This window comes from Pieris napi, chromosome 10 (genome assembly GCF_905475465.1).
Source record: "Pieris napi chromosome 10, ilPieNapi1.2, whole genome shotgun sequence".
NCBI lineage: Eukaryota > Metazoa > Arthropoda > Insecta > Lepidoptera > Pieridae > Pieris > Pieris napi.
Genome location: NC_062243.1, coordinates 9573273 through 9598519, shown reverse-complemented (window position 1 = coordinate 9598519; position 25247 = coordinate 9573273). Strand labels below are relative to the sequence as shown.

The following is a 25247-nucleotide window of genomic DNA, read 5'->3' as shown; positions in this document are numbered from 1 at the left end:
TTGTTCATGTTGTGATTGTTCACCAAAATGTCGTTAAAACTTTGCCACATGTAAAATCCTACCTATTCAGTTCAGTCAACGTCTTTTTAAACTTTAGGGAAACACAAAAATAACTAACGAAATTAATAATAAATTTCTGTGCTTAAAGAAAGTGATATAAAAGCGCCAAATGCAATATATTACTATAATAGATTATTTTATTAATTTAGCTTTATATTTTGTCACATTAATAAAGTAAGAATACAATTTTGTGAAAATATTGCTAGATATCCCGCTGATATTTTTATCATTAAGCTGTCCATATTCAAGATCGTCCCTCGATCGAGATATCGTTTAACTCAAAATACAATACATCATGTATCTGGGAATGTCGGTTACGAATTCGCACGACAAAAGGAAGTTAAAAAACTAATCTTTCAAAATTTCATCCCTTTTTTGCTCCAAAAAGATTTCGATTAAACAATAATTTGGTTTTTTACAATTTCTGGAAGAGTTGAATATCGCAAAACTCGCACAAAGATACACATACAAACAAAAAATACGTTACCTGTTCTTGAAATCGGAGAAGAATAAAGGGGTACGTCGATTCGCGTTGTGATTTTTTATTCGCGTTACCTGATTTTTTTGGTAAAAGGTTAAAATAGAAATCCTTAAAAATCGAAACTGAATGGGAGCTCAGCTAAGGGTTAACGCAGTTGATTTCTTTTGCTTTGTTATCTTGGCAGATGGCATCAAATGGGTTCTTGCTCTCTGCTCTCAGGACAATATGTGGGTCACGATTGTGACCAGTGAATTTTTAAATTAAATCAGGGCTATACATTATACGTTTCTTAATTTTATTAAAATTTCATAGCCTAGCTATTGCTAGGTTCCACGATGAGCTTATTTCTTAGATTGTGTCTAGTTGGCAAAGTTAGGTTTTGCAATGGTACGACCATTGTAGACACCGTTACACGCACTTGAGTTGACTGCACGCTCTTCGGTCGCCGACACCACACTTATTGTACAATGTACATGTCTCCAACTTCAAATAATTATAAATATTAACTGTGAAATGAGTTGAAACCTTTATAACTCTTACATAAATGTCAATTCATGTTATCACGGTTTACGTATACCGTGAAAATAGATGGAATTAAAAAAATCTATTTAAATTGATCTTTTTGTTAGCTTAAGTTCGGCTTAAATTTTTTTATTTAATTATCGTTTACAATCGAGGCCTGAAACGGCAAGAATAATTTAGTATATATTGCATTCAATATTCATTTTAATTATCATAATATTTTGAATATGATCACACTCTAAATACTTTCCATTTCCTACCCATTTAATAGACACATTGATATTTTGAAATAGGTTACGCCTTTTAAAGGGTTAGAAATGATTGCACCTTTTATTCACAGATGCACGAAACATATGCTTTTGGCACACGAAAGGCACGTGAACATTTTCACTATTGCAATTACTAAAAAATCTACCACAAAAGACTCAAAAATTATAATGACGATACCTTACAACTTTTTACTAATAAGATGGTGCCGTCTGGTAGCGCGTTTCACTTTGGTTTCTCTGTCAGCTGGCCAAGAAGGAAGTGAAAACATTCAAAAGAAACTTTTATTAATATAATTATATGGTGCTTGATTTACCTCGTGCCTAAGTTATAGGATACAAAATGCCAGTTTTGCAGGAATGGCATTAATGTATATTTTGTACATTCACAATACCTAAGCTACGCTAGTATTAATTCAAGTAAATATTAATCAAAAACTCAAATATATTTTATCTATATTCATTCATATTAAAAGCAATTACAGATTTCTAGTTACGTTCCATGTTTAGAGATTGCATAACATAAAATAGATAAATAAACAAATCGATATTTAAACCGGTTATTACATAGGTATTTTATACTTGTTTTAAGATGAAAGTTATTACTTTCTCCTTTCTCCAGCAGTTGTCTTATAAAGTTTGGTCATATAATTAATATAAAGTAAAGAAATTTTCAAAACAGAAAAGTAATAAGATACACTGGAATTGCCACCTTTGCCGTCTGCTTTTGTTATTTTAAAATACATTTTGCAGTTTTTCTGTTTCATTTATTTTTTAAATCGGCAAGCGGCTCTTTGTCTAATGAAATATGGAAGGTGGTTTTTAAAACCGATGATTTAAATAAAGTCAAGGATCATTTGCGTCGCAAACAACCGTGGGGTCAGTAGACTCGAGCGCGCAACCGCCGAAATTATCGCGGCATTACACGCGCCGCGCGGCCAACGAACGCACCAAGGCCATGGTGTACCTAAACCTCCTCCACTCCACTCACCTCCCCCGAAACTCCAATTTAACCTCTAATAACCTTACAGGCTTTATCTCAATGTCATCTTCATGCACGGAAAATTTGTAAACTGTTTTCAAATTTGCACTTGAAATTAGCCATTGTTTTGGCATATTGAAATTGGCTATTGAATAAATAATTGTTAAGTCATATCTAATAATTTTCTTTCGCAATCGATCTAGTTTAGTTAGCACATAACACAGTAGCCAACTTTCGTGGGTAAAGGTCACAGGGACGGGCGGATGCGTAATTAATGTAGGCCCTAGATCGATATTGGCAATAGAGGCTGGGTACAGATAGAGCTTATCAGCGTAGGCGTGAGGTGAGAGCGCGAAAGGTGGATGGCGGGTGCGGAAGCGTTGGCGGGTAACAGAGGGGCACGGTGGTGCGGGACGGCAGGTGGTGGCGTCAACGCGCGGCCGTGAACTTTCTTCGGACACGTTTTCAGGAACAATTGCTGCGCAATATCTGCCTCGACCTAGCAGAGCCCCTTTACCTACTATTCGAATTACTTGACAATTATTCAATTAAATGGTCAAACTTAATCAAACGTCGGCGAGTCGAAATTTGAATGCGTAATTTTATTGTCTATTAAACAGAGTCATCACACCTTTTGAATTATTAATTATTGTAATTTTCAGACGTAGAATTTGCCAGCAAAATGGACTATTGGTAAAACAGCTTATTTAGAATGTATTTAGTTCGAGTTCAAGTGTATGTATTCGCGAGTAAAATTGACGCAGTATCTGTCAAAAAATCAGGACAAGCCTGTATAAATCGCACCAAATTTCAATCTATAACAATGGGCCAAATTGAAAATAGAACGTTTCGAATAAAAATTCGGCGCAGTTCCATATTCGATGAACTTGAAAGTTGTTTTGATCAATACAGTTTCAATGATTCCCTTGCTGTCAATAAATAAAAACGGTACAGAAAAGTTGTTGAACAATCACTTGTTATCTATAGTAATGAGGGCGAGTAAATGTAACAGTAGGAAACGAACACACTTCCTCATTCTTGTCCCTGTTGTGTATTTGTGTGTAATGCAACGTAACGCGCACACAACTCTGGCGCATTATACAACCGAGTGCATCAACTGTGCGCTCGCTGCGCTCTGATTACTCGTAACAACACATAACATTTCTCCTTAGTTGCACCAATTAATCGACGAATTACATATTAAAGTGTTATATTTAAGAACAATAATTTCTCTTACCACCCTTTTCTTAACAATACTTTACTAGAGCATGTTTGGGTAGTTACGTTAGGCAGGTAATAGTAGTTGAGAACTCTCCTCCTTTCTCTTTCTTCTAGATTCCAATCATATAATGTCAAGTGTCAGTTTCGTAATTTCTTAAATGAACAAAACTGTTTGTCAGATTTCTAAGTACGTAATGAGTGGCGAGTTGTTGTTGTCCTCTAATAGGAGCAGGAAGTTTTATGTAGAGTAAAATATCAAGGTAAGTTGACGCGTCGATAAAGAGGGAAGACTGTAGTGAAAGGAACTGCACCCCATGATCTTGAAATGTACCTGTTATTGTCATAAATAATGTATACCGGTTATACTTTTACCTACTCGTAACATTTCCTGTATGCTCATTTGTTGTTGAAAGTAACTTATAATTGGATTTTAATAGTCTTGTCAGTTCAAATTTTTATTATCATAATTAGAGCAAATTCATGTAGTCTATTAGCTATATTTTTGTTATCTTACTAAAGGAATTCTAAATATGAATGATAATAATTTCCATTTAAACGGTTGTAATGTTTTTTTGTGACCTTTTATTAGAGCTAACAAAAATAGATCATGAGTACGGTGCAATCATTATTTCCTCATATCGTTTCACCTTGGTAACTGACGTTTGACATTGCGGTTAAATTAGTATAACTCCCGACATTGATATGCATTGATATTTGGACAAGGAAGTAGAATTAAAATAATTCTTTGATTGTCTATGTGCCTTGTGTGACAGTAGTCATTTAAACATGAAACATCATTTACATTATAAAACGATCATAATTCATTACCAACAATAAATGCAAGATTTTTAATTGCCTTCTGACGTCAAATGATTGTTCATTTCCGGTAAATGGGCGAGAGGAAAATTTCGGGTTTATTAAGTCAATTTAGAGAAGAAAAATGAGAACGTTTCTCCAAACGTGATTATTTAATCTGGGGCCCCTAGCGTGGTTCGTTTGTTCTATTAAAGCACCCGGCTGGCCTTGGCCTTGGCAGTTGCCGAATCATGCAGAGGTCGCAGCAAATGAGCTCGTCCGGATCTCGCGGCTTGTATGTTGTTTTATTTTAAATGCCTATTGAGAACAAAGTGAGAAATAACATGTATGCCAGTAGTACTTGCCCAGTACGTTTAAGGCCGATTTACATTATCTTAGTGTTTAGGAGAGTGCTTTAGTACAACTTAAGTTCTTTAGCGTAGCGTTTACTAAAGCAAGTAGCGTTTACATGTTTCAACTAAAGTACTATCCTAAAGCACTCTCCTAAACACTAATGATAATGTAAATCGGCCTTTAGAACGAGGCGTTTTGTCTACCAAATGTAGTTGGCTAAGCATGTGAAGCGATCCCACTATTTTTCTAAATTTATCTCGTTCATTTGAGACGACGCCATCGTATGGACTTAATTTTGATTTATTTTAACTGTATTATTTGTGATTTTGTAGTTACGTAATACCATTGGTTTACCATAATGGTAAAATATTAATTTAAACCATTGTATTATAATATTGTACAAACAGCGTATTTAACTAATGTCAACAAAATATTGTAAACCTATTTTAAAAGAGTAAGTGTGGAGTTTCTTGCCCATTCTTCTCCACACGAAAGTACCTTTTGGAAGGGGCCACTAGAATCTTCTGTGTATTTTGTTTGACGTTCAAAAGTGCCATTTTAGGTGGTCTAATTGAAATAAATGATTTGACTTTGACTTACTATAAATGTTGTAGTTAAACAGACTAGATACTAAAAGAGTAAATTATTACTAAAGACCCAAAAAAGCCTACCTAGAAAACTTATACATAGTAAAATAATAACTACTTGATAAGATATGCGATTCGATTGTTGCGGGCTCATCGTCAACGACGTAGCTGTAGGGGTAATTGACTTGCTCTGACCTCGCCGTGCTTCGGAAAAACTCGCACAACCTCGGCACTCGTCGCCTCCACAACTATAAGCAACCTATTTGTAACTGACTTCAAAAAGGGGGTTTAATATTTTTATTAAATTACGTTCATCGAATACTTGAAGACACAAGTGGCTATGATGATCAGGTTAGGTTTTGAAACATGAAAGGTACATTTTAAGCGACTACGATATAATTTATAATCCAGAAACACAAATCGAACGGACGGTAGATTTCCATACTTTCGTTCTATTTAGTCGGTTATTGTTTTTAAGAAATTATAAATGATCACTATTTAATATCAGCTAAAAATGACACCTTTATAACGTAAACAATATCGTATTTGCATATAGATTCTTAGTACTTGAGGCTTGTTGGGGATTCAGGTTTCGAGCGCGCAAACACCGGTCTCAGAGACCTTGACCCAAGCTTACATCGCAAATGTTTGGCTCCAAACAAAATGCCGACAGAGCTCGTCGTGTCTTCTTAGAAGTCGATACAATTCACATTCTGTCAAAACAACTAACAACTGATACGTAATAAGATCGAATATATGTGTGGTAAAAATCCGTAAACAACCTTACACATAATAATTACTCAAATTAAGAGAACGAGATCACCTTCGTTGATCTTACGCTGCTTGAGGTTCAGCTCTCCAATAGCTATGCCTCAAACTTGCAGTCTATTATTGGTTTTAAAAATCAATCTTCACCCGATTTAAATTGTGAGAAATAACTAAAGTTTACCTTACTTTCCAACCGCACTTAATTATTCTTTAATTCTCAGTTGCATACAGTTACCTATATTTATGGGTCGTAAAATGGATGAGCAATAAATTATGCACTAAGGCCCGTTCGCCAGTGTGCTCGGCACGCTTGGCCCATTGTCCCAGTGTCCTTGGTTTGTGTCCGCGAGAAGGCCGTCTGCTCCACAATTGTACATTTGACTTTTCAAAGGGCGTTCTGTTAACGACGGTATTTAAAATAATACCTATAATTCGTATCTAAGCCCTCTAAGTCCGAATTTGAATAGAATTTACAGAATAGATAGGTACTAAATGGATAAAAAGTTGACTTTCACTTTTATATATTTTTTGCCCCGGAAGAACATAAGAGCTGCCGACTTGTAAGCAATGAGGTAGTCGATTAATTTTTTATCATTTAGTCTGTCTAATCCCCAATATAGAAAATGGTCACAACTGACAAAGTTAAATACACATGTGGCCAGCGACCATTTTTTATCCCAACATGGTTCAAAATCTACAAGGAATTAAAAATCTTATTTCGTTGCGATAAAGTCGAATATTCTTCACATGAACTACAACTTAAAAACACCATGTAATTTGATGCGTTTGATCCAATAGTATCAAAAAAGTCGGGACAACCGCGACGGAAGGAAGTTAAAAAATAGCTTCACTTGGTTAATGCAATTTTTTTATAGAAATACACACATGGCACATTGTAAGTTTTCATTATTAAGCGATCGCTTTTCGCTGGTTGATTATGGTAGTATAATTCAGTCCTTGTTGGTTCATACAATATCGACTCCAGACTCGAAAATAGTTTATCTAAAAATGTGATCTAGGTAGTTGGCATCGTCGTAATAGATTTAAAATGAAACAAGCATGACAATAATATATTTCAGTGTTCAGTCACAAAGCGCCTGCGCGAATGGTGGCCTTGACCGGCCTGCGCCAAAAATTGCAGGTCATTCAACTCCCCGCCGCCCACCACCGCTCTTCTTTATCTCGCATAAATAACTTTCCACTTCAATGTGATTCCAACTTTATTTATTCTAACGTATGATATAAATTACAGTAGCACGTTACTTTCAAGACGTTATATAAAATTAAATCATGTAAGCACATATCGGTTAAACTTGTTTATCAATAAGCATAGGTATATTCGATGTGTTGTCTCGATTATTTTCGTTGCAAACCTTATCGTTAGAAATTTTCTTGTTTAGGTGTTTATGCTTTCTATTTTTTATACTGTATTTTGATTTTTGTTGTTACGTTTAAATTGAGTAGATCTATAACTGATGCTAATTGAAATTAACAGAGAAAAAAACTGACGTAATATTTTTAGTTTTTATTCTATTCTAAATATGATTTGTTGCAAAATTTTGAAATTTTGCAATAATGTATTAACTATTATGTAAGTGTAAAAGTAGTTCATGTTTGGCTTAAAGTTTTTGTATCTTTCTGGAGGTCACTATTAAAAGGGACATTCAAATTGGGCATCAGGCAAGTGGGTTGAAGTTCCAACGGCAGCGGGTCAGTCCGTCACGCGGCGACCTACACAGCGTTCGCCATCCATTAGCTCGATTTCGTGTTCAAGTTCACTCGCGCTCCATCACCAAAAATATTTTAGTAGTGTGACGCAACTACGGCTGCGTCCCACTCGAACGTTCCGCGGAGTGCTCAGTCCGCACCGCTCTCACGCGACCTTGGCCGCGGTGAGCCCGCAAGGTTCAGGTCTTCGAACTCGCAGCGCGGTGAGGTTCGGGGGAAGGGGACTTCTGATCCTCCAATGGTTCAGCGCGCACGTCCGCGCGAGCTCTCTATTGGTCCGTCCGCGTCGCGGCAATGACCTCGGAGACCAGAGTTTGAAGCGCGCCGAGAGACAGGCTTTACAGTACAATAAAGCCTAAATTCGCTCGGCGGCTCTCTACCCGTCGTCGAACCGATTGTATCGCTCAGAGCCGCGATCATTTTGCAGACTTTCACTCTTAAGGGGAGACTCGAATGGCTACGACGAAAAGTACGTACGGCGCGAGCTCAGTTCGTCGATCGAGCTCGAGTGAAACGCACGCGGCGCGTTCAGCGGCAGTTTTCTAGGACGAGCGACCTTCATCCTTTGCGACGTGCCGGCCGCGCGCTTTGCCTGTGCACTCCTGTCCTATATCCAGTTGTTCAGTGAACGGGACGTGTCTTAGAGCTGTCGAGCTCCGATGTGGCTTACGTGTTGTGCAGTGAGGAGGAGGACAATTATTATTGTTTAGTTAATTAAGGACTCTTAGTGATGTCTCCGGATAGCAGTTACGGGCGTTACGATACGCCAACGCCAGTCGACACAAATATGATGAGTCCGGTGCATAAGGAACGGGAGCCAGAGCTGCATATAGGTATAAAATTATCTTGCATGACTACATCAACCTTAACTCTTAATTCATATAAATTTAGCAGAAATTTGAGAAGTCATAAATATCAATAACTATAAAATTAACAATGATTGAATAAATAAAATGTAACGCTAAGAAAAAAATTACTTAAGTATCTACTGTTTTCTTTTAAAGCGATTTGTTTCTACAATATAATTATTTCAACCGAATCGCTATATATTAAATTTGTAAAAAACCGTCATCTGAATATGTACCCAATAATAATAAAAAAAATAAAACTCAGTACATTGTCAAATAAATCCTTTATTTGTTAATATTGATTAATGATTTCTTTACATTTAAATAAAGGGGGTAAAAACTATTATACTCCATACACATTCGGAACGAATAGTTGATCGATTGAATGTTGATAATATGAAAAGGAACAGTAAAACAATTAATTTTAACACAGTGCGAAATTTTTTACAACATAATTTGGACCCCCTTCAAAATCGAAGGGGTTCAATATTGCGTCAGCGGGGATTCAACGTTAATGATCTTGCGATAAAAATCGATTTATCAATTGTATATATCATTTATTTTGTTACATAATTGTTATAATAATAAAAAAGCTGTGGGAATATATTTGCAGGGTTTGTTGACTTACACGCATTTATATAACCGTCTTATGACTAGGTTCAATGTTCTAATGTCAGCTTCCGCCTCGCTGTACCACTTTTACTTTCTACAAGTCTTTCACAAAACCAGTTTTTACGCTTTAACCAGATACATTTCACACATTTCTTTGCTGTGTTACTTGAAATTATGACATTTAAACAATATAATCATTCAAGTTTGATATTTGAAATAAAAGTGATTCAGATTCCAACCACAAGACGTAAACAACATCTTTAACAGGCATCTACGTACGTATATATGCCTATTTTTCTTGGCATTACCGGCTTTTGAACAACTTATGATGTCATAATGCCTGAGCGTATACATGATATAAAAATGTATTTACTAACAAACAATACTCTGACACATATCTAGGGCACCATAAACCAATCAATGTACGCTTCAATGCATCTGTTCGTGTAACGCGGTCGCGAGACTTTCTCGTGCACTTTCCTTGCCTCTTTAATAGACGTAACGAGCGACTCTCACATGAGCCAATCAGAAAAACGTTTGAGTTGCATCACACGAAGTGAAGTTGCTGCACGCTACTTCTACAATTATTATGTCTAAGATGCAACCACTTTCGCGGGTCTTTGTAATCCCCACTCATAACTCGCAAGATGACGCCGAATGTAGATTGTAAACACAGAAGCCCGCGAGCGCACCTAAAAGAAAGTAACGTCATAGAAAGCGAGCGCTAGGAGCGTCGACCCGAGGCGAGTGTTGTTCAGAAATAGAAAGTTTCAAAAAGAAGCCCGCTCCCTGAACAAATAAACAAACATGGGCAAGGGAAAAGTGAGAGCGGTCGGGGGAGCCGAACAAACGAACCTGTTTCCTGATCGTAGCCCGACAGCGCGTCCTTTAAGATCCTCTAATAACATCTGACGTCACACCTGTTGTGGTCAGTTTTTTATCTATCACTGACCTACTAACCAAATAGCTTTTGTCATTAATTCATATATTAGTCTGTAGTTATTGCGTTTGTTATTATATCAGCTATATTCTTATTGCATTGAACTAAACAGAAATTATGTAGGAAAACGTAAATATTACACAAAGTGAACATTGAAGGGTCAACGACTTTGCTCAAATGCAGTAAAGACTGCGCTTTCTAAAATAACTATTCAGTGTCACCAACGCATGTGACGTGGTTACGTCACGGCTTACACCAGTTATGGACTCTATATTATAACGTATGTAACATATGTTAATAAAGAGAAATTTTTGATTAATTCAGAATGATGAACACATTGGCAGCTTTCCCTGAACAAGAGATTTGTAACGTCATGTTAAAGTAGTGATTATAATTAACTTCTTATTACATGTCAACACGCACTATGTCTCACTTAGATTATCGATTCAATAAGACCCATGTGCGAGCATTGTATCGTGATAAACAAATATGAAGTTTAAATTAATAAAATAAAAATGACTTTAACAAAGGTGATTCTTAGTTGAACGTTCGGTCGTGCAAGGTTGTTTGAATCATATTCTTGGGCGAATGTCATGAGTTTAGTGCTTTGGTAACAAACATTATTGGCTCGTAGGATGTTTAACATACATTTACTGCCCCGTAATCAGCACAAAGTCAACATCACGATGTTTACTAAATGTGTTATGTTTTGTTTCAGAGTTCGATGGTACAACAGTGCTGTGCCGCGTATGTGGTGATAAGGCCAGTGGTTTCCATTACGGCGTGCATTCCTGTGAAGGTTGTAAGGTAAATATCGACACTGTTGAAATTTTTGAATTCAAAACATTATTATTAATATTCGTCACATGCTCACTTACACCGTTGACTATCGTTTACACGCCATCACTTTAACTTGTGTAGCTATGATAGAGCAGAATGTATGGGAATCATGTATGGACCTTTCAAAAACGACGTATATATTTACGTCGTTTCGTAAAAGGACATATTTTTATAATTTACGAAAGGAAGCGGTCTCGATGTTCTAGAATGTAAACAAGGCCGAACACGCGGAAGACAATCACCGTAGTTACTCAACAAAGCCTGGCCATGGTATTTTTGATGTAAATCCTATTTAAATTTCGTACTTCAACGCATTGATGTCACATTTGACCTTCGTAAAATACTAGAGTTTAAATGTATCTATAAGCTGCTATACACGTATGGGATATGGCTTTTTTTTTGAGTCGTTAATACCTGCCGGCCTCGACTAGCCGGTTCGTCCTATGCGCCCCTATTTGTAATTATTTTGTCTCGAATGCCGAAACAATCACGTGGGAACAAAAAATGTGACACACATTTTACTGTCGAGGTTAATAGGGGAACCAAATAGTATTTGGTGTATGGTAATAGGTATTTGTAAAGTCTGCAAAAATGGGGCATCTGTAATTTATGTAGCTTGGATAATTGATATTACAGTCAATGGTAGGTCAAATATTTTTTCTTAGACTGGTTTTTCTCGTACGGTCTTTGACTGACGTCAGCTACTTAATTTTTCTGATTAATTTTAAGATGAAATTCCATTTGCTTGATTATGATCAATTAAATATTATATGGTTAATAATAAATCTATGATACTTTTATCACTTCTACATTATTAACCTCACCGCCAGGACAGTAAACTTGTAGACAACTGTATCAGTTTAAAAAAAAAATATTTGTATGCGCCACCAAGCCGTCGCGACACCGTTCATAAGTAAGGGGTTTTAAAAGATTGTTAAACTAATACATGTAGTAGTAATTGCTTTACTTTATGAGTGAAGTACTTTTAAACGTGTTTCTTACCTCGAATTAATTTATACAATATTTATAAGTTTTAGGTACGTATCAATTTTGTTTAAATAGTATTCTTATTATGAATAATAATATATCTCGCGAAATGGTAAACTAAACGTCAGCGACACTAGCGCCAGCTGTCTTCCTTTTATAGAAACAAAAATCTCACTACTCGATAATAGAGGGCGCTGACTAGCAACATTATGAGTTGAGTTTTGAATGGACGGTTACTGCCACACGTGGGGCTTGTGTTCATTCGTACTACTCGTATGTCAACGAACTCGAGTTTATTGACTTACATCATTCAATTACTATATTTTTTTTAAATATTAATTTTGGATTTTCCGTTTATACGTTAATTACTATACACTTAATTAAACATTACGATTTAGGTTAATTTACAGCTATCGTAAGCTAATATAGAAAAAATGAACTTTATTTTAAGTGAAATTCATTAATATTAATTAGATTAAATATACTTTTCGCAATATTCTATAAAAAATAATAAACAAAAAACTTAAACTTGCACTTTTATTCAATAAAGTAATTACTTTTTCTAGGGCTACTTATTGAATCTCATAAAAATATAACGATAAAAGTATAAAGCTTCAATCATTTGATGACAAAAAATGATATGCTTTTTTTTATTTATTTTCCTATTAATTACTTAATAACGTACGGTAAATGACTATCAACGGCTTTGGTAGGTAATCTGGCTGATTCTTTGTTCGCATACTGGCCGACATATTTTAGGCCGCGTTGTGGGTCGCTCATTTTTTCGGCACCAATTTGTGGCGCGGGTCGTCGACCTTCTCGCTAGCATGGCTCCAGCCACAGCCTCCTTGTAATAACTTTTACGGTCAACGAATGTATGTACGCAACGTGATCGTAACCTACATTATTTTTGAACTGTGAGATTTAAAGTTCGTTGATCCCGTGTTTATTTATCGAGAGCAGCTGAAAAGCGTTATATTATATTCCACTATTAAGCTGTAAAATTTTTATTACACAGCATAAGCTGTTTCATACATACAAGCTTAAATTTCTAATAACGTTACCTATATCTAAGTTATGTAGCTTTATCTTTAGCTGTATACATCAAAAAGAAATATACATATAAACTCCTTGTTGTATAAAAACGTAACAGATTTTACTTCTTAGTAAGTTCTTTAGATATCAGGAAACCTACATAGATATTTTGTGATATGTGAACAGGAAGTGAATCACAATATAGGCGTGAGTCATTCGTCCAAGTAAATGTTATCAAGCAAATATCTGTGCAGCACGTACTGGACTGTTAGTTGTGAGGTCGGTCGTTGGACGCTTCCACGGAAACTCAGATGCGTCAGCATGTTTTTGACTTAGCCGGTGTTAAGTCATTGTGCCCTGGACCGTTACTCGACGCATAAGTGTTGCGACTTTGTCACATAGCTAATATCTAGAACGGTTAGGCTATAATTTATTGACCATTAATAAATTTCATATTTCTTGTAATTAATAAGCTAAATGTTATAATTAATTGAATTTTAAAATTTCTAGCAACATACGTAAATTATTAAAGTAACCATAATTCAAAATATCAGCAAAGAATACGAGTACAACATCAAAATTATACTAAACAATAACATAACATTGTATCAAATTACAAATAATGATTTTGCAAATAAGCATGAACTTTAGCAATAAAAAAATACAAACGCAGTTAATAACAATAAAGTATATAAGTGTGTCAATGTAACGTTAATGACAAAAAATTGTTGGTCCGCTTAACGCTTACGGCTAAGCAACGGGGTTATGTCGAAAACTCTAGAAGGTGAATTGGTAACCTACTTCGCACTGTCGAAACCCTCAGCAGTGGCTTTATTTGCCTTTCTCGTATGTTTAATGAATCACTAATAAAACTCGGTATTTTTAAGTCGTTTTAAAATATATAATATTGCTTCTTAATAGACAAAATCTCGTGTAAACGCGCTGAGTGTATTGTTGATATGTTTACACACTTTTGATAATAAACCAAAATTATATCACCTACATAAACATTGTTTTATAACACTAAACGTATGACTAATTCATTATAGCTTCAAAACTAGAAGTTGTTATTGATTGTTTTAAAACTAGCGCTTTTCATTAATTAATTATTACAAGAGATGACTAATATTATGTCAAAGATTATCTAATATAATGCGGTGGAACAATTTTTATCCTTAATGAATTGTTTAAACTTATTGTATGCTATATATGTGAAACGTATTACAGCTTTTTTAAAGAAAATAAGTAGATTTACACCTACTAAACACTACCTTCATGTGGGGCAAGAGGGAATGGTTTTGTTTTCGCAGTAGAGGTTCGTCGACCTCGCTGGGTCGGTCAGTGCCCGCTGCGACCAATTATGGGCCACTCGCACAGCGCACAATGGATCGATGGCTATACGAATTTGGGCCAGACTTTGTCTCCCCGCGACCCCGCATTCGCTTGATGGCTTCATTCGCGCATTTTATTCTATTATTTTTTGATTATTTGTCTAATACAACTATAATATTGTGTCAACGTAATAAGATAAAAATCTTATATTATAGTTATTTAATATAAGTTATAGTAAATATTATTTTTACGTACAGATCGATTTCAAACGAGTTATGATCTCAGGATTTAAATTAATATACAAAAATATTTAACGATACGATTATACTCTGTTAAGAAATATTTCCATTTAATGTAGTTATCACAACGCTTGTCTAAACGAAGTAACTAAATATCATATTATATTCATTGTGCATCATCAAATAAACAATAGTTTAAGGCTCGGACGCATTGCACTCTACGGTCTTCAATGAAGATTTAAAATTCAATTAATGCACCCCTAAAGTAGTAGCGCGCGCGCATTGAGGTAGGCCGTGACGTAAAGTTGACGTCACCGGGTTTTAGTCGGTCGTCGCCCTGTACTGTCGTCCGCGCCCTAGCTCCCGGGGCAGGCAGCTCGATAGGCGCGAGGGACGCGGGGAAGGGCCATTGTGCAATCGCGCGGTCGTCGACCCGGGGTGAACGGCCGTATGCCTCGACGCCCGCCGGGATGCGCCCGGCCTATATCCGGCACACCGGTGCAGCGGCAGCAGCGCATTCTAGAGCGACGAGGACCGTTAGGAGTGCGGGAGCGGTGAAGTGCGCAGGGGGCGAACACTCTCACTTTCTCGGTTGGGTCGGCGGCCGGCAAGTAGGTCGCGGGTAACTGCGCCGCCCGCCGCAGCGCCCGCACAGTTCGTCGTCGGCCACCATCCGTGTCGGTGCACTATAGTGAGCGCGGATTGTAGTCAGACTGTGGTGGTAGTGGCGAGTGAGTGGTAATTACGAGTTGTGAATGGTGTCTGGGATGGCGTGTGGCACTGAGTTGCGTGAGCGATACTCGGTGTTAGTGAGCATGTTGGAAGCGCGCCGCGAGTCCACGGACTCCGGTTGCTCCAGTGACGAAAGTTCCGATCCCGAACGTGACTCTAATTGCCGCTGTGATCCACAGGGGTTTTTCCGACGGTCCATACAACAGAAGATCCAGTACAGACCGTGCACCAAAAACCAACAGTGTTCTATCTTAAGGATAAATAGAAATCGGTGTCAATATTGCCGACTGAAAAAATGCATCGCCGTTGGAATGAGCAGAGATGGTAAGTTCAATATTTTTTTTATCGAACAAAATGAAAAATTACGTTTTTAAGGTATGATTTAAGAAACTTTTGCACTAAAAATTGAAATTTACCAAGAAACATACATTCTTCATTTTGTTTTAATATATTTTATAGAATATGTGTTGTTATATAAAACTCAGTATAGAAGAATTTAGAAGGAATAAGATGAACTCTAATAATATATATTATTTTAACTAGATGACTAGAATATTTTACAAACGTAACATCTAATCGAATTCAGTACGCAACCAGTATTAGAAGGTCGTCGCGCAATCTCGTGCAATAGATATTCTGTCATTCGAGCGCGCCAAGTAGGACACGCAATTTAGCTAGCGCCTAGAAGCGATGTTCGCGCGTTGCTTCACTATCAGATCCTATTTTAAAGTGCGGTCCGGTGCGAGGGGCGGAGGGGACAGGAGGGCCCAGAGGACGCATGCAGTGTGGGAGGTCGGTTATGCAAGCGCGGGTGAGCGCACGCTAAGCGGGTCGACGGCCGTAGTTGCTCAGCACTTTGCTCTGCTCAGCGTATTGCGACATTCCCTCTACTCGTACGTCGTCTCCCCTCTATTACTTACGCGCAGTGAAAGCAGAGAAAGGTGTTTCGTAAGCGCGAGAGTGAAATTTCTGTTTTCACTTTCGCAGCGGAGTTCATCGCCCTGCTATGTAGATTTTTTAAGCTCATGGGCAAAAGATGCTACCTTTTTTTTATTAAAATATTCATGGCTAAAGCAAAATTATTCATAAATAGTTTATGCTCTATAAAAGCATTTTTAAAATTGTTAAAACATTATATCCAGTATAAAACTTCACTACACACAGTATTTTTGCTTTTAATTTAACAAATTCACATTCGATGCACATAGAAAAAATAATGAGATACAGTTTAAAATTCCACGTTACTTATCACACAACCAAGTTAACTTGCTGTAGTCTGGCTACTCGGCCATAGATGGCGCTGTTTACCAAAATCAGCTACACATTTATCGTAGCCCGAGTTGTTCGGTCGGTCTACGGTAGCTACAACCTACGAAAATGAAAGAAAGATAATGCTAACGAATTGACAAAAATATGGATAGGTTTTATTTATTGTATGGATAACGATCATTATTATTAAAAAATCTTTATTATAAAAAGACAGTGTTTGGCAAAGCAAATCATGCCAGATTAGGCTTATAAAAAACAAAGAACTAAATATTCAAAGCAAATCTAGCAAAGTAAATCTAATTAATTAATATATCGTTAATAATTATTATTAAGACCTTAAACTAATGAGCTAGAATACGGAATGCCGTATTCTTTAATGAAATATGTAATTTTGTTCGCTATTTTAAAGAAAAGTCGACCAATGTCAGGCATTGAAAATGATAAGCAAAAACTTGTAACGATTATGGCTTATTAAAAATCTACTGTTAATTTCTTAAAATTTGAAGACCATAAAATTAAAGGAACAATAATTCGGTTGGTAAATCGCAAGAACTAGAACGGTTCGGGGGGAGAGATGGGAGCAGGGGCCTGCGCGGAGTTTATTGACGGCGCCCCTCCGCCGCTCACACCGTTCGCCCTCCCTCCTCAAGTTCAAGGTTGGCACGGCGCGCGCCGCCGCGCAGTGCGAGGGAGTCCGGCCCGCGCATCGGTCGTCAGCCCTCATTATTATCGCTATGTTAGTACGCCGCTTCGCAGTTGGCCACGAGAGCTCGATGTTCACTCACAGTGCTCGTTCGAACGTCGCAGCTCGCTAACTCTACCGCGTTGTGCGAACATAATACAAACATTGGATTACATTTTAGTGAATAACAACTATTGATGTGTGATATGTGACACTTATTAATTCGTTTATATTTTAACGTAGTTACCAGTTTTAGTTATCAACGCCTTTTGGCTGTGAATAATTAGTGTAGTGAAGATTAGTAATGGTATCGGAGATGGGTGAAGATTTACCAATTCTCAAAGGCATCCTGAATGGAGTCGTCAAATATCACAATGCTCGTATGTATTAATTTTGACGTGACAACTGAATTAAAACTTATTAGAGAATTAGGCTTTTTAGCTATTTATAGAACAATTCAATTAGTGACACTTTCAAAACAACTATAATATACGTAAAACATTATTTATATTTTACTTTAGAAATTTATTTTATTTTCATTGATCTGGTAATTAATAATGATGAAGTTATTTAACTACTTTACAGTTTGCTATTTCTCATTATCATGCAAAGTGAATAGAAAGTAAATAACCATAAAGTTGTAAACAATATTACATTCATTTTACGTTTTGCGATTTTAGTTTTTTTTTTTTTTTTAAATCATAAACGTTTAAAAAAAAAATTTTTTTACAGAAAAACTGTATATAATTAAAAAAAACACTACAATCGTTTATAAAAAATGTATAATGACTTTTTCGTTCAAGTTAATTCTAAATAAATGCAATTGACACAATTTTTAAATAACTCCTAGTTGTTATCGAAACAACAGTTAGTGGATCTGTCGTGGTAGTGGCCTACTTTATGCAGGGAAAGTCAGGAGAAATGGCGAGAGGGCGCACTCCGCTTTCGTTTTCAATCGCGCAAACACTTTCACCAACGCCAGCGCATGAAAGCCATAAGCGGTACGCTCGTCTCCGACGCATACTACCTTTCAATACGCGACACGCCCGCGTCGAGAAAGTTGTAACACTTTTTAACGTGACCTCATGGATCGCGCTTTGTCACTCGCTTTTTAAACTAAATCGTTAAACTATTATAAACGAGCAGTTTTGCATTTTTCAAAGCGCTAGACATAAGGGTCGGTAGACCTTTGCGACGGGCGATGAACTCTACCCTCTCGTCAGCTGCGCATACACATGGCTCTCTGTATGCTCGCCTGTGCACGCATTTAGCGACAGCTGCCCGTCGTTTTATGTAAACCGCGACCTTGCACAACATTTATGTTCTTTTAATGTAATCGATTTATGATACACTGGTTTAAAGGGTTTGAATATTAAAAGCGGTTTTCTTTTGTTACAGCTGTTCGATTTGGACGTGTTCCGAAACGGGAGAAAGCACGTATATTAGCTGCAATGCAGCAATCCTCATCATCGCGAGCTCAAGAGCAAGCGGCCGCAGCGGAATTAGATGATGCACCACGGTTACTAGCGCGAGTGGTGCGCGCTCATCTCGATACCTGCGAGTTTACGCGTGACCGCGTGGCCGCCATGCGTGCCCGAGCTCGCGACTGTCCCACCTACTCGCAACCCACTTTGGTAAGCATTGTTTTTATTATCTCTTCCTAATGAAAGTTCGTTCTTCATTGCATAGCTAATATTTAACATTGTTTAGCATTATTAATTTATTGTTTCTTTTGTTACAGGCTTGCCCCCTCAACCCTGCGCCTGAATTGCAGTCCGAGAAGGAATTCTCCCAGAGATTCGCGCACGTCATTCGTGGCGTGATTGACTTCGCCGGCCTAATCCCCGGCTTCCAGTTACTCACTCAAGATGACAAGTTTACATTGTTAAAAAGTGGTCTATTTGACGCTCTATTTGTGCGGCTAATTTGTATGTTTGATGCTCCGCTCAATAGCATAATCTGCCTCAACGGACAATTAATGAAAAGAGACTCTATTCAGAGCGGTGCTAATGCGCGTTTTCTTGTGGACTCTACATTTAAATTCGCGGAACGTATGAACTCTATGAACTTGACCGATGCTGAAATCGGTTTATTCTGCGCTATAGTTTTAATCACTCCTGATAGGCCGGGACTACGCAATATTGAATTGGTTGAGCGAATGCACGCGAGACTCAAGGCGTGCCTGCAGACCGTCATCACCCAAAACAGACCTGACAGACCTGGCTTCTTAAGGGAACTTATGGATACACTTCCAGATCTTCGCACACTGAGCACACTTCACACTGAGAAGCTTGTCGTGTTTAGAACAGAACACAAGGAATTATTAAGACAACAAATGTGGGGTGAAGAGGAAGGTTGCCCTTGGGCTGACTCCGTTGCTGAAGAATCTGCTAGAAGCCCGATCGGTTCCGTGTCTAGCAGCGAATCTGGTGAAGTTGTAAATGACTGTGGCACGCCTTTGCTAGCCGCGACATTAGCGGGACGGAGACGTCTAGACTCCCGCGGCTCAGTTGATGAAGAAGCACTTGGCGTAGCTCATCTGGCACACAACGGCCTGACCGTCACACCCGTGCGGCCGCAGCCTCGCTACAGAAAGCTAGACTCACCCACTGATTCCGGTATTGAGTCTGGAAATGAGAAACATGAAAGAATTATTGGACCCGGTTCTGGGTGCTCCAGCCCACGATCTTCTCTAGAGGAGCATCTTGAAGACAGGAGACCTCCTATGCCAAATGACACACGTCTTGATGATATGCCAGTACTCAAGCGTGTCTTGGAGGCTCCTCCACTATATGATACATCCTCTTTGATGAACGAGGCTTACAAGCCACACAAGAAATTTAGAGCCATGCGTCGCGACACAGGCGAAGCTGAAGCCAGAGCGGTGCCATTAACTCCATCACCCCAGCCACCGCACCATCCACACCCGGCGAGCCCGGCACATCCGGCACACTCTCCCAGGCCGGTGCGAGTCTCTCTGTCTTCAACCCACTCCGTGCTAGCGAAGAGCCTCATGGAAGGGCCTCGCATGACTCCTGAGCAGCTAAAACGCACCGACATCATCCAGCAGTACATGCGGCGCGGTGAGGTGGCGAGCGGCAGCACGTCTTCTGCCGATGGTTGCCCTCTGCGTACAGGGTTACTCTCGTGCTACCGTGGCGCATCTCCCGCGCCCGAACCCGTCTTGGAGCTGCAGGTGGACGTAGCTGATGCGCCGCTTAATCTCTCAAAGAAGTCGCCGTCGCCGCCGCGCCCATACATGCCGCGCATGTTGGAGGCGTGAGGGCGGCCCGCGGAGCCCCAGGTCTCCGCTACCTCACCCCGACTTACTTTGAATTAAACAAACTTTGTAGTTAATGATCGTTCGCAAATCGGTTAATATATTATATGTGATAATTCGTTTAAGGCGCGTGGTTGCGTGGCCGGTGCGGGACGAGGAGAGCGCAATAGACTGAATAATAATTTAAGACTATATAAGTTAATTTATAATGCATTGCAGCGCCGGTCGCAGTGTGTTTGTGAAATGTGTGTAACGTATGTGCGTATGTGAGCGTGCTCAGTCATTTGTTTGTTAATTATAATGACAGGTTGTCGAAATAAAATAAAACAAACTTGTAAAATTTATTTTCTCTTTTATTTCCTCCTCAGAACATACAAAAAATGAGCTTTATATCTGAATAAAGTAGAAAATTTCAGATTAAAAATAAAAAGCTAAATAGTAAAAATGGGCTTAAGTAATGGCAAAGCTCGTCTTGAAGTCGGAGACAATTATTTATATATCCAAAAATTAATATAATTAAAATCGGTCTAACGTTTCAAGACTTCACTTAGATTTGACTGATTTAAAAAAAAAATATTATCCGAATTTTATCTTATTATCAGTTCAACTGTTGATAAATGTCAAATACTTTGAACACTTTTAATATTGATATAATAATTAAAAAAAAAAACAAATTTAATAGCATGACAATACTAAATCACCACAATTGAAAGATTCAAATTTAAACAATAGATCTGTATAGTATTTTGATCATATTTCATTGTTAGGTAAGTAATTAAAATCAGTTCTCTAATGAAAAGATTAAAAATCTTATTTAAATTATACCATTTATAATATAGTCCAAAAATAGGAGATGTACCTAATGAAAGTTTTTTTGGGTTAATACTATATTATAATGCGTTAATACTTTAGCGCTTATAACATATAGCAAACCATCTTAAAAGGCCGGCAACTCTGGCATTGAGTGTCCACTTAATAATTAATATCAGGTGAGCCTCCTGCCCGTTTGTGTTCTATAAACAAAAAAAAAAATCTAATGAATTAAGGAAAACAATGATAATTCTTAATGTACACAATACCGCGGTCGATGGCCGACCTAGCTGAGTAGCACTTCCGTCTGTTACAAGTTTGACCTACGCTACCTCCATCCGTCTTCCGCAGAACTCAGGGCTGCAGTGCTTCCTTGTTTCGGCCACTCAAGAGTATACCCTTGGGAAAAATCACGTATATACTTTATAAAAGATCTGATCCCGGTATAGTCCAAAATATGGTAAAAAAAGAAGTTTTTAACTTTACCTCTCAATTATTTATTCCGTCAATGAAAACTCATTTAAATAACTTGTGATATGCAATAATAATCTCTGAGTTACTTAATAAGTTTTGTTAAAGATGGTAGGTTAGTATCACGAAAGCAAGTAGTTGATATCTACATTTCTATATGGACCGAAAGAACCAAACCTTACAATATTCTACTAAATAATACTTCTATTTACTCTCATTTCCTAGAGTTAGAAAGTCCAAAAATATACTAAAATAGTATAACAATGATTACATCTAAAAATTATAATTTAATTTTCTACACTAAATTCGATACATATACCTACTGTCCCCAAGACACTATTCATTACTAGTGTATTACACATAAATGCCTCTCTGGCATTTTAATTTTTAATTGATATATTATTTATCTAATATATAAAATTCTCGTGTCGCGGTGTTTGTAGTTAAACTCCTCCGAAACGGCTTGACCAATTCTCATGAAATTTTGTGTGCATATTTGGTATGTCTGAGAATCGGACAACATCTATTTTTCATTCCCCTAAATGTAAAGGGTAGTCCACCCCTAATTTTTTATTTTTAGATAAAAAGATTGAAAAAAATACATACAACCCCTAATTTTCACCCCTCTACGATCAACCCTTATTTTTTATTATAAATGATATACATGGCAAAACGACGTTTGCCGGATCAAATAGTTATCAATAAATTCTTTGTACTAACCGTAGGCTTTTATTCTTCCGAATCGTCTGATACGAAATGTTAAGAAAGTTTTATTAATGTTTAAGATGCAGCGATATAGCAAAATAGTTTTAGAAATTATTTATAGCTTAGGGGAGCCGAGTCTTTTTCATATTTTTATTACGTTTTAATATTCATATTTTTATCAGTCAGACCTCAAAGGTCACTCACTGCAAATACTTCCCATATCTATCTTCTTATTGTATGATATTCCTTTGTTTAACTGCTGACCAGTTATGACTGTATCATACTTTCCGAGTATATCGTGGTAAGTCATTAATACTCAAGTGTATCAGAAAACTTGCCAAATCCAGATCATTTAAATGCGAAGCTTATTATACGTCTGAGAAAGAGATCAATCGTCAACTTGGAATTGACCTCAACCCAAGGCCTTCGCAGCCATTGTTCTGCTTAACATCTGCCAGTGTGTCTGGCCTTCAACTGTTTTAAGGAATAATAATACATTTCTTGTTGCATTCATGGGTATGAAAGAAATTGCATTAAATTTGTGCAAACCAAAGAACTTGGTTATGTCTTGGACGACGACCATTCATTGCGATGAGACTGTTTTGTTATTCTTTATTAATTCTTCAGATATTTCATTGAATTTAAAATTTAAGGTAGATGTTGATTCAGAGTATCCTTTTATATGACAGACAAAGAATTTGTATACTAGATTCGAGATATTCCAGTTTTAAAAATACGGAACATAGAATCTTTTGATTTTCATATAAAATAATTACAGGAACATTTCATCGTAACTAGTCTTATCATAAGTTACTGTATTTCGTATCTTAACTATTATGTACTATAGATATATCAAGCTGCAAGGATTGCAATCGGGTATTGACCGGGTGTTGAGCGCATGTCGGCAGGAGTGGCGCAGCGGCCGTGCACTTGACTCGGCGTAGGTGCATCGCCCGCCCGCAACCCGAGCCTGGTTCTCCCTGCGCATCCTCTTTCCACCCCAGCCCACCTCTAGATCTGTACCCTCGCCCACGTAGGGAGCAAAGGTCATCCTTTCAAACAAATATTATATAATATGCCTGAAATTATATTAAACAAAGTGTATTGCAAACTACTGGACCTATACACAATCTTCTTTGGATTTTTTATTTTAGTCTCTAAACAATAATAGAGAAAACTAATCCCAGACTACATTTTCGTAACTTTTTTTTTTGACGACTCATTGGTCTAGTGGTTAGTACCCCTGACTGCGAATCCATGGGTCCCGGGTTCGATCCCCGGCTGAGGCGAACATCGATGTGATGAGCATTTGGTGTTGTTCTTAGGTCTTGGGTGTTTAAATATGTATTTATGTGTATATCTATCTATAATATGTATGTATATCCGTTGCCTAGTACCCAAGACACAAGCTAAGCATGGGACTAGGTCAATTGGTGTGAATTGTCTTTTAAAAAAAAAAAAAAAAACTTCTTTATAATTCATTTGTTTACTTTCGAATGTCATATTTACCTGACAAATTGCTCAATGTTTATGGTATGTTTCACAATGTATTGCGTTGAAAATTAAATATGGGGCTAAATGGCAATTAATATAATAATAATTTTATGTATGAGATATCCTGTTTCTGTAGGAACCATCGACGGGTTCGACCTCGAGGCACAAGGTCGCGACGCATTTTGAGTGTTCCGTATGTCGCCTGAAGGTCTCAGACTATTTACAGACTACGTTTATTTACCAAGAACTATTTTTCTTTAATAAATCTACACTTTTTGCTTTTCCTGTAATATATTAGGTAATTGTAGGAAGTGAAAAGAAATATAACATTATATCAAATAGTAAATAAAACATAAGTTTTAGGATTTCTTTTTTTTAAGAGTGAAATAATAAAATGAAAAAAAAAAGCCAAAAATTACACTAGCACATAAATGTAATGCAGTAGTGTTGCAATGTCAAAATTTCAGCATAAGAATTACTTTTAATAACTTTTCCTTGGCCGATAACAATATTGAACCTTTCGATCTTGTTCCAAGCCAGGATAATATTAAATTTTGCATAGAGGTAGGCGGAAAATGAGGCTGTGGGGTTGAACGTGGGCGATCGGGTGAGGGTGGTAGAAGGTGGTTAGGGGTGCGGGGAGTGGGGAGCGCGGTCCGCTTCAAGGTCGCAGAGTCACAGCCGGGCAAGGTCGCTGTGCCCGCGCGTGCCCGCTACCGCCCGCCCGCTCCCCGGACCCCTATCACACCCTAGATTTGCGTGGGACGCGACCTTTATCCACGCTCCAGAGAAGTAATTGTATACAGGCAATGTATTACGCACTAAAATGTTGAAATTTGGTCTAGATTGAGGAAATTGTAAATAGCGTGTTATCTTTTCCTGCATTTATTATTGCATAACGAAACTTGCAATTCTTATCAATATGTTGATATAACTTTCTCTATAATAATACATACATATTTTATTAATCTAAATAAAGTCACGTAACATCAAATTATAAAGGACGCATTCATGACTAATAATTGTAATATTTCTACATCCTTAATTATAATTATTGCATATTTTAGATAGAAAATGTTAAATAACTAAATAATTATTGAAAACAATGTCCGCTTAAAACATGAGTCCATATTAGGTAGGTGAATAAATATAAATTAATTTATAACAAAACACTTTCAGGAAAACCGCAGTTACCTAACGAGGAACC

General features: G+C 37.4%; 1 protein-coding gene across 5 annotated transcripts in view; it reads left to right on the top strand.

Moving 5' to 3' along the window:
• The window catches only part of LOC125052883 (ecdysone-inducible protein E75), a 69052-nt gene extending 48148 nt beyond the window's left edge, over nt 1–20904 (top strand). For 3 of the 5 annotated variants that reach the window (XM_047653934.1, XM_047653936.1, XM_047653937.1), the window contains exons 2-5: nt 10883–10971; nt 15509–15653; nt 18679–18914; nt 19022–20904. In XM_047653934.1, the coding sequence (XP_047509890.1) occupies nt 10883–10971; nt 15509–15653; nt 18679–18914; nt 19022–20563 (2012 nt within the window). In that variant the 3' untranslated portion in view covers nt 20564–20904. Of the gene's footprint in view, nt 1–8241; nt 8598–10882; nt 10972–15508; nt 15654–17264; nt 17661–18678; nt 18915–19021 lie in introns of those variants that run through there. The other 2 variants (XM_047653935.1, XM_047653938.1) reach the window with 2 other exon arrangements.
• Nucleotides 20905–25247: the final 4343 nt, after the last annotated feature.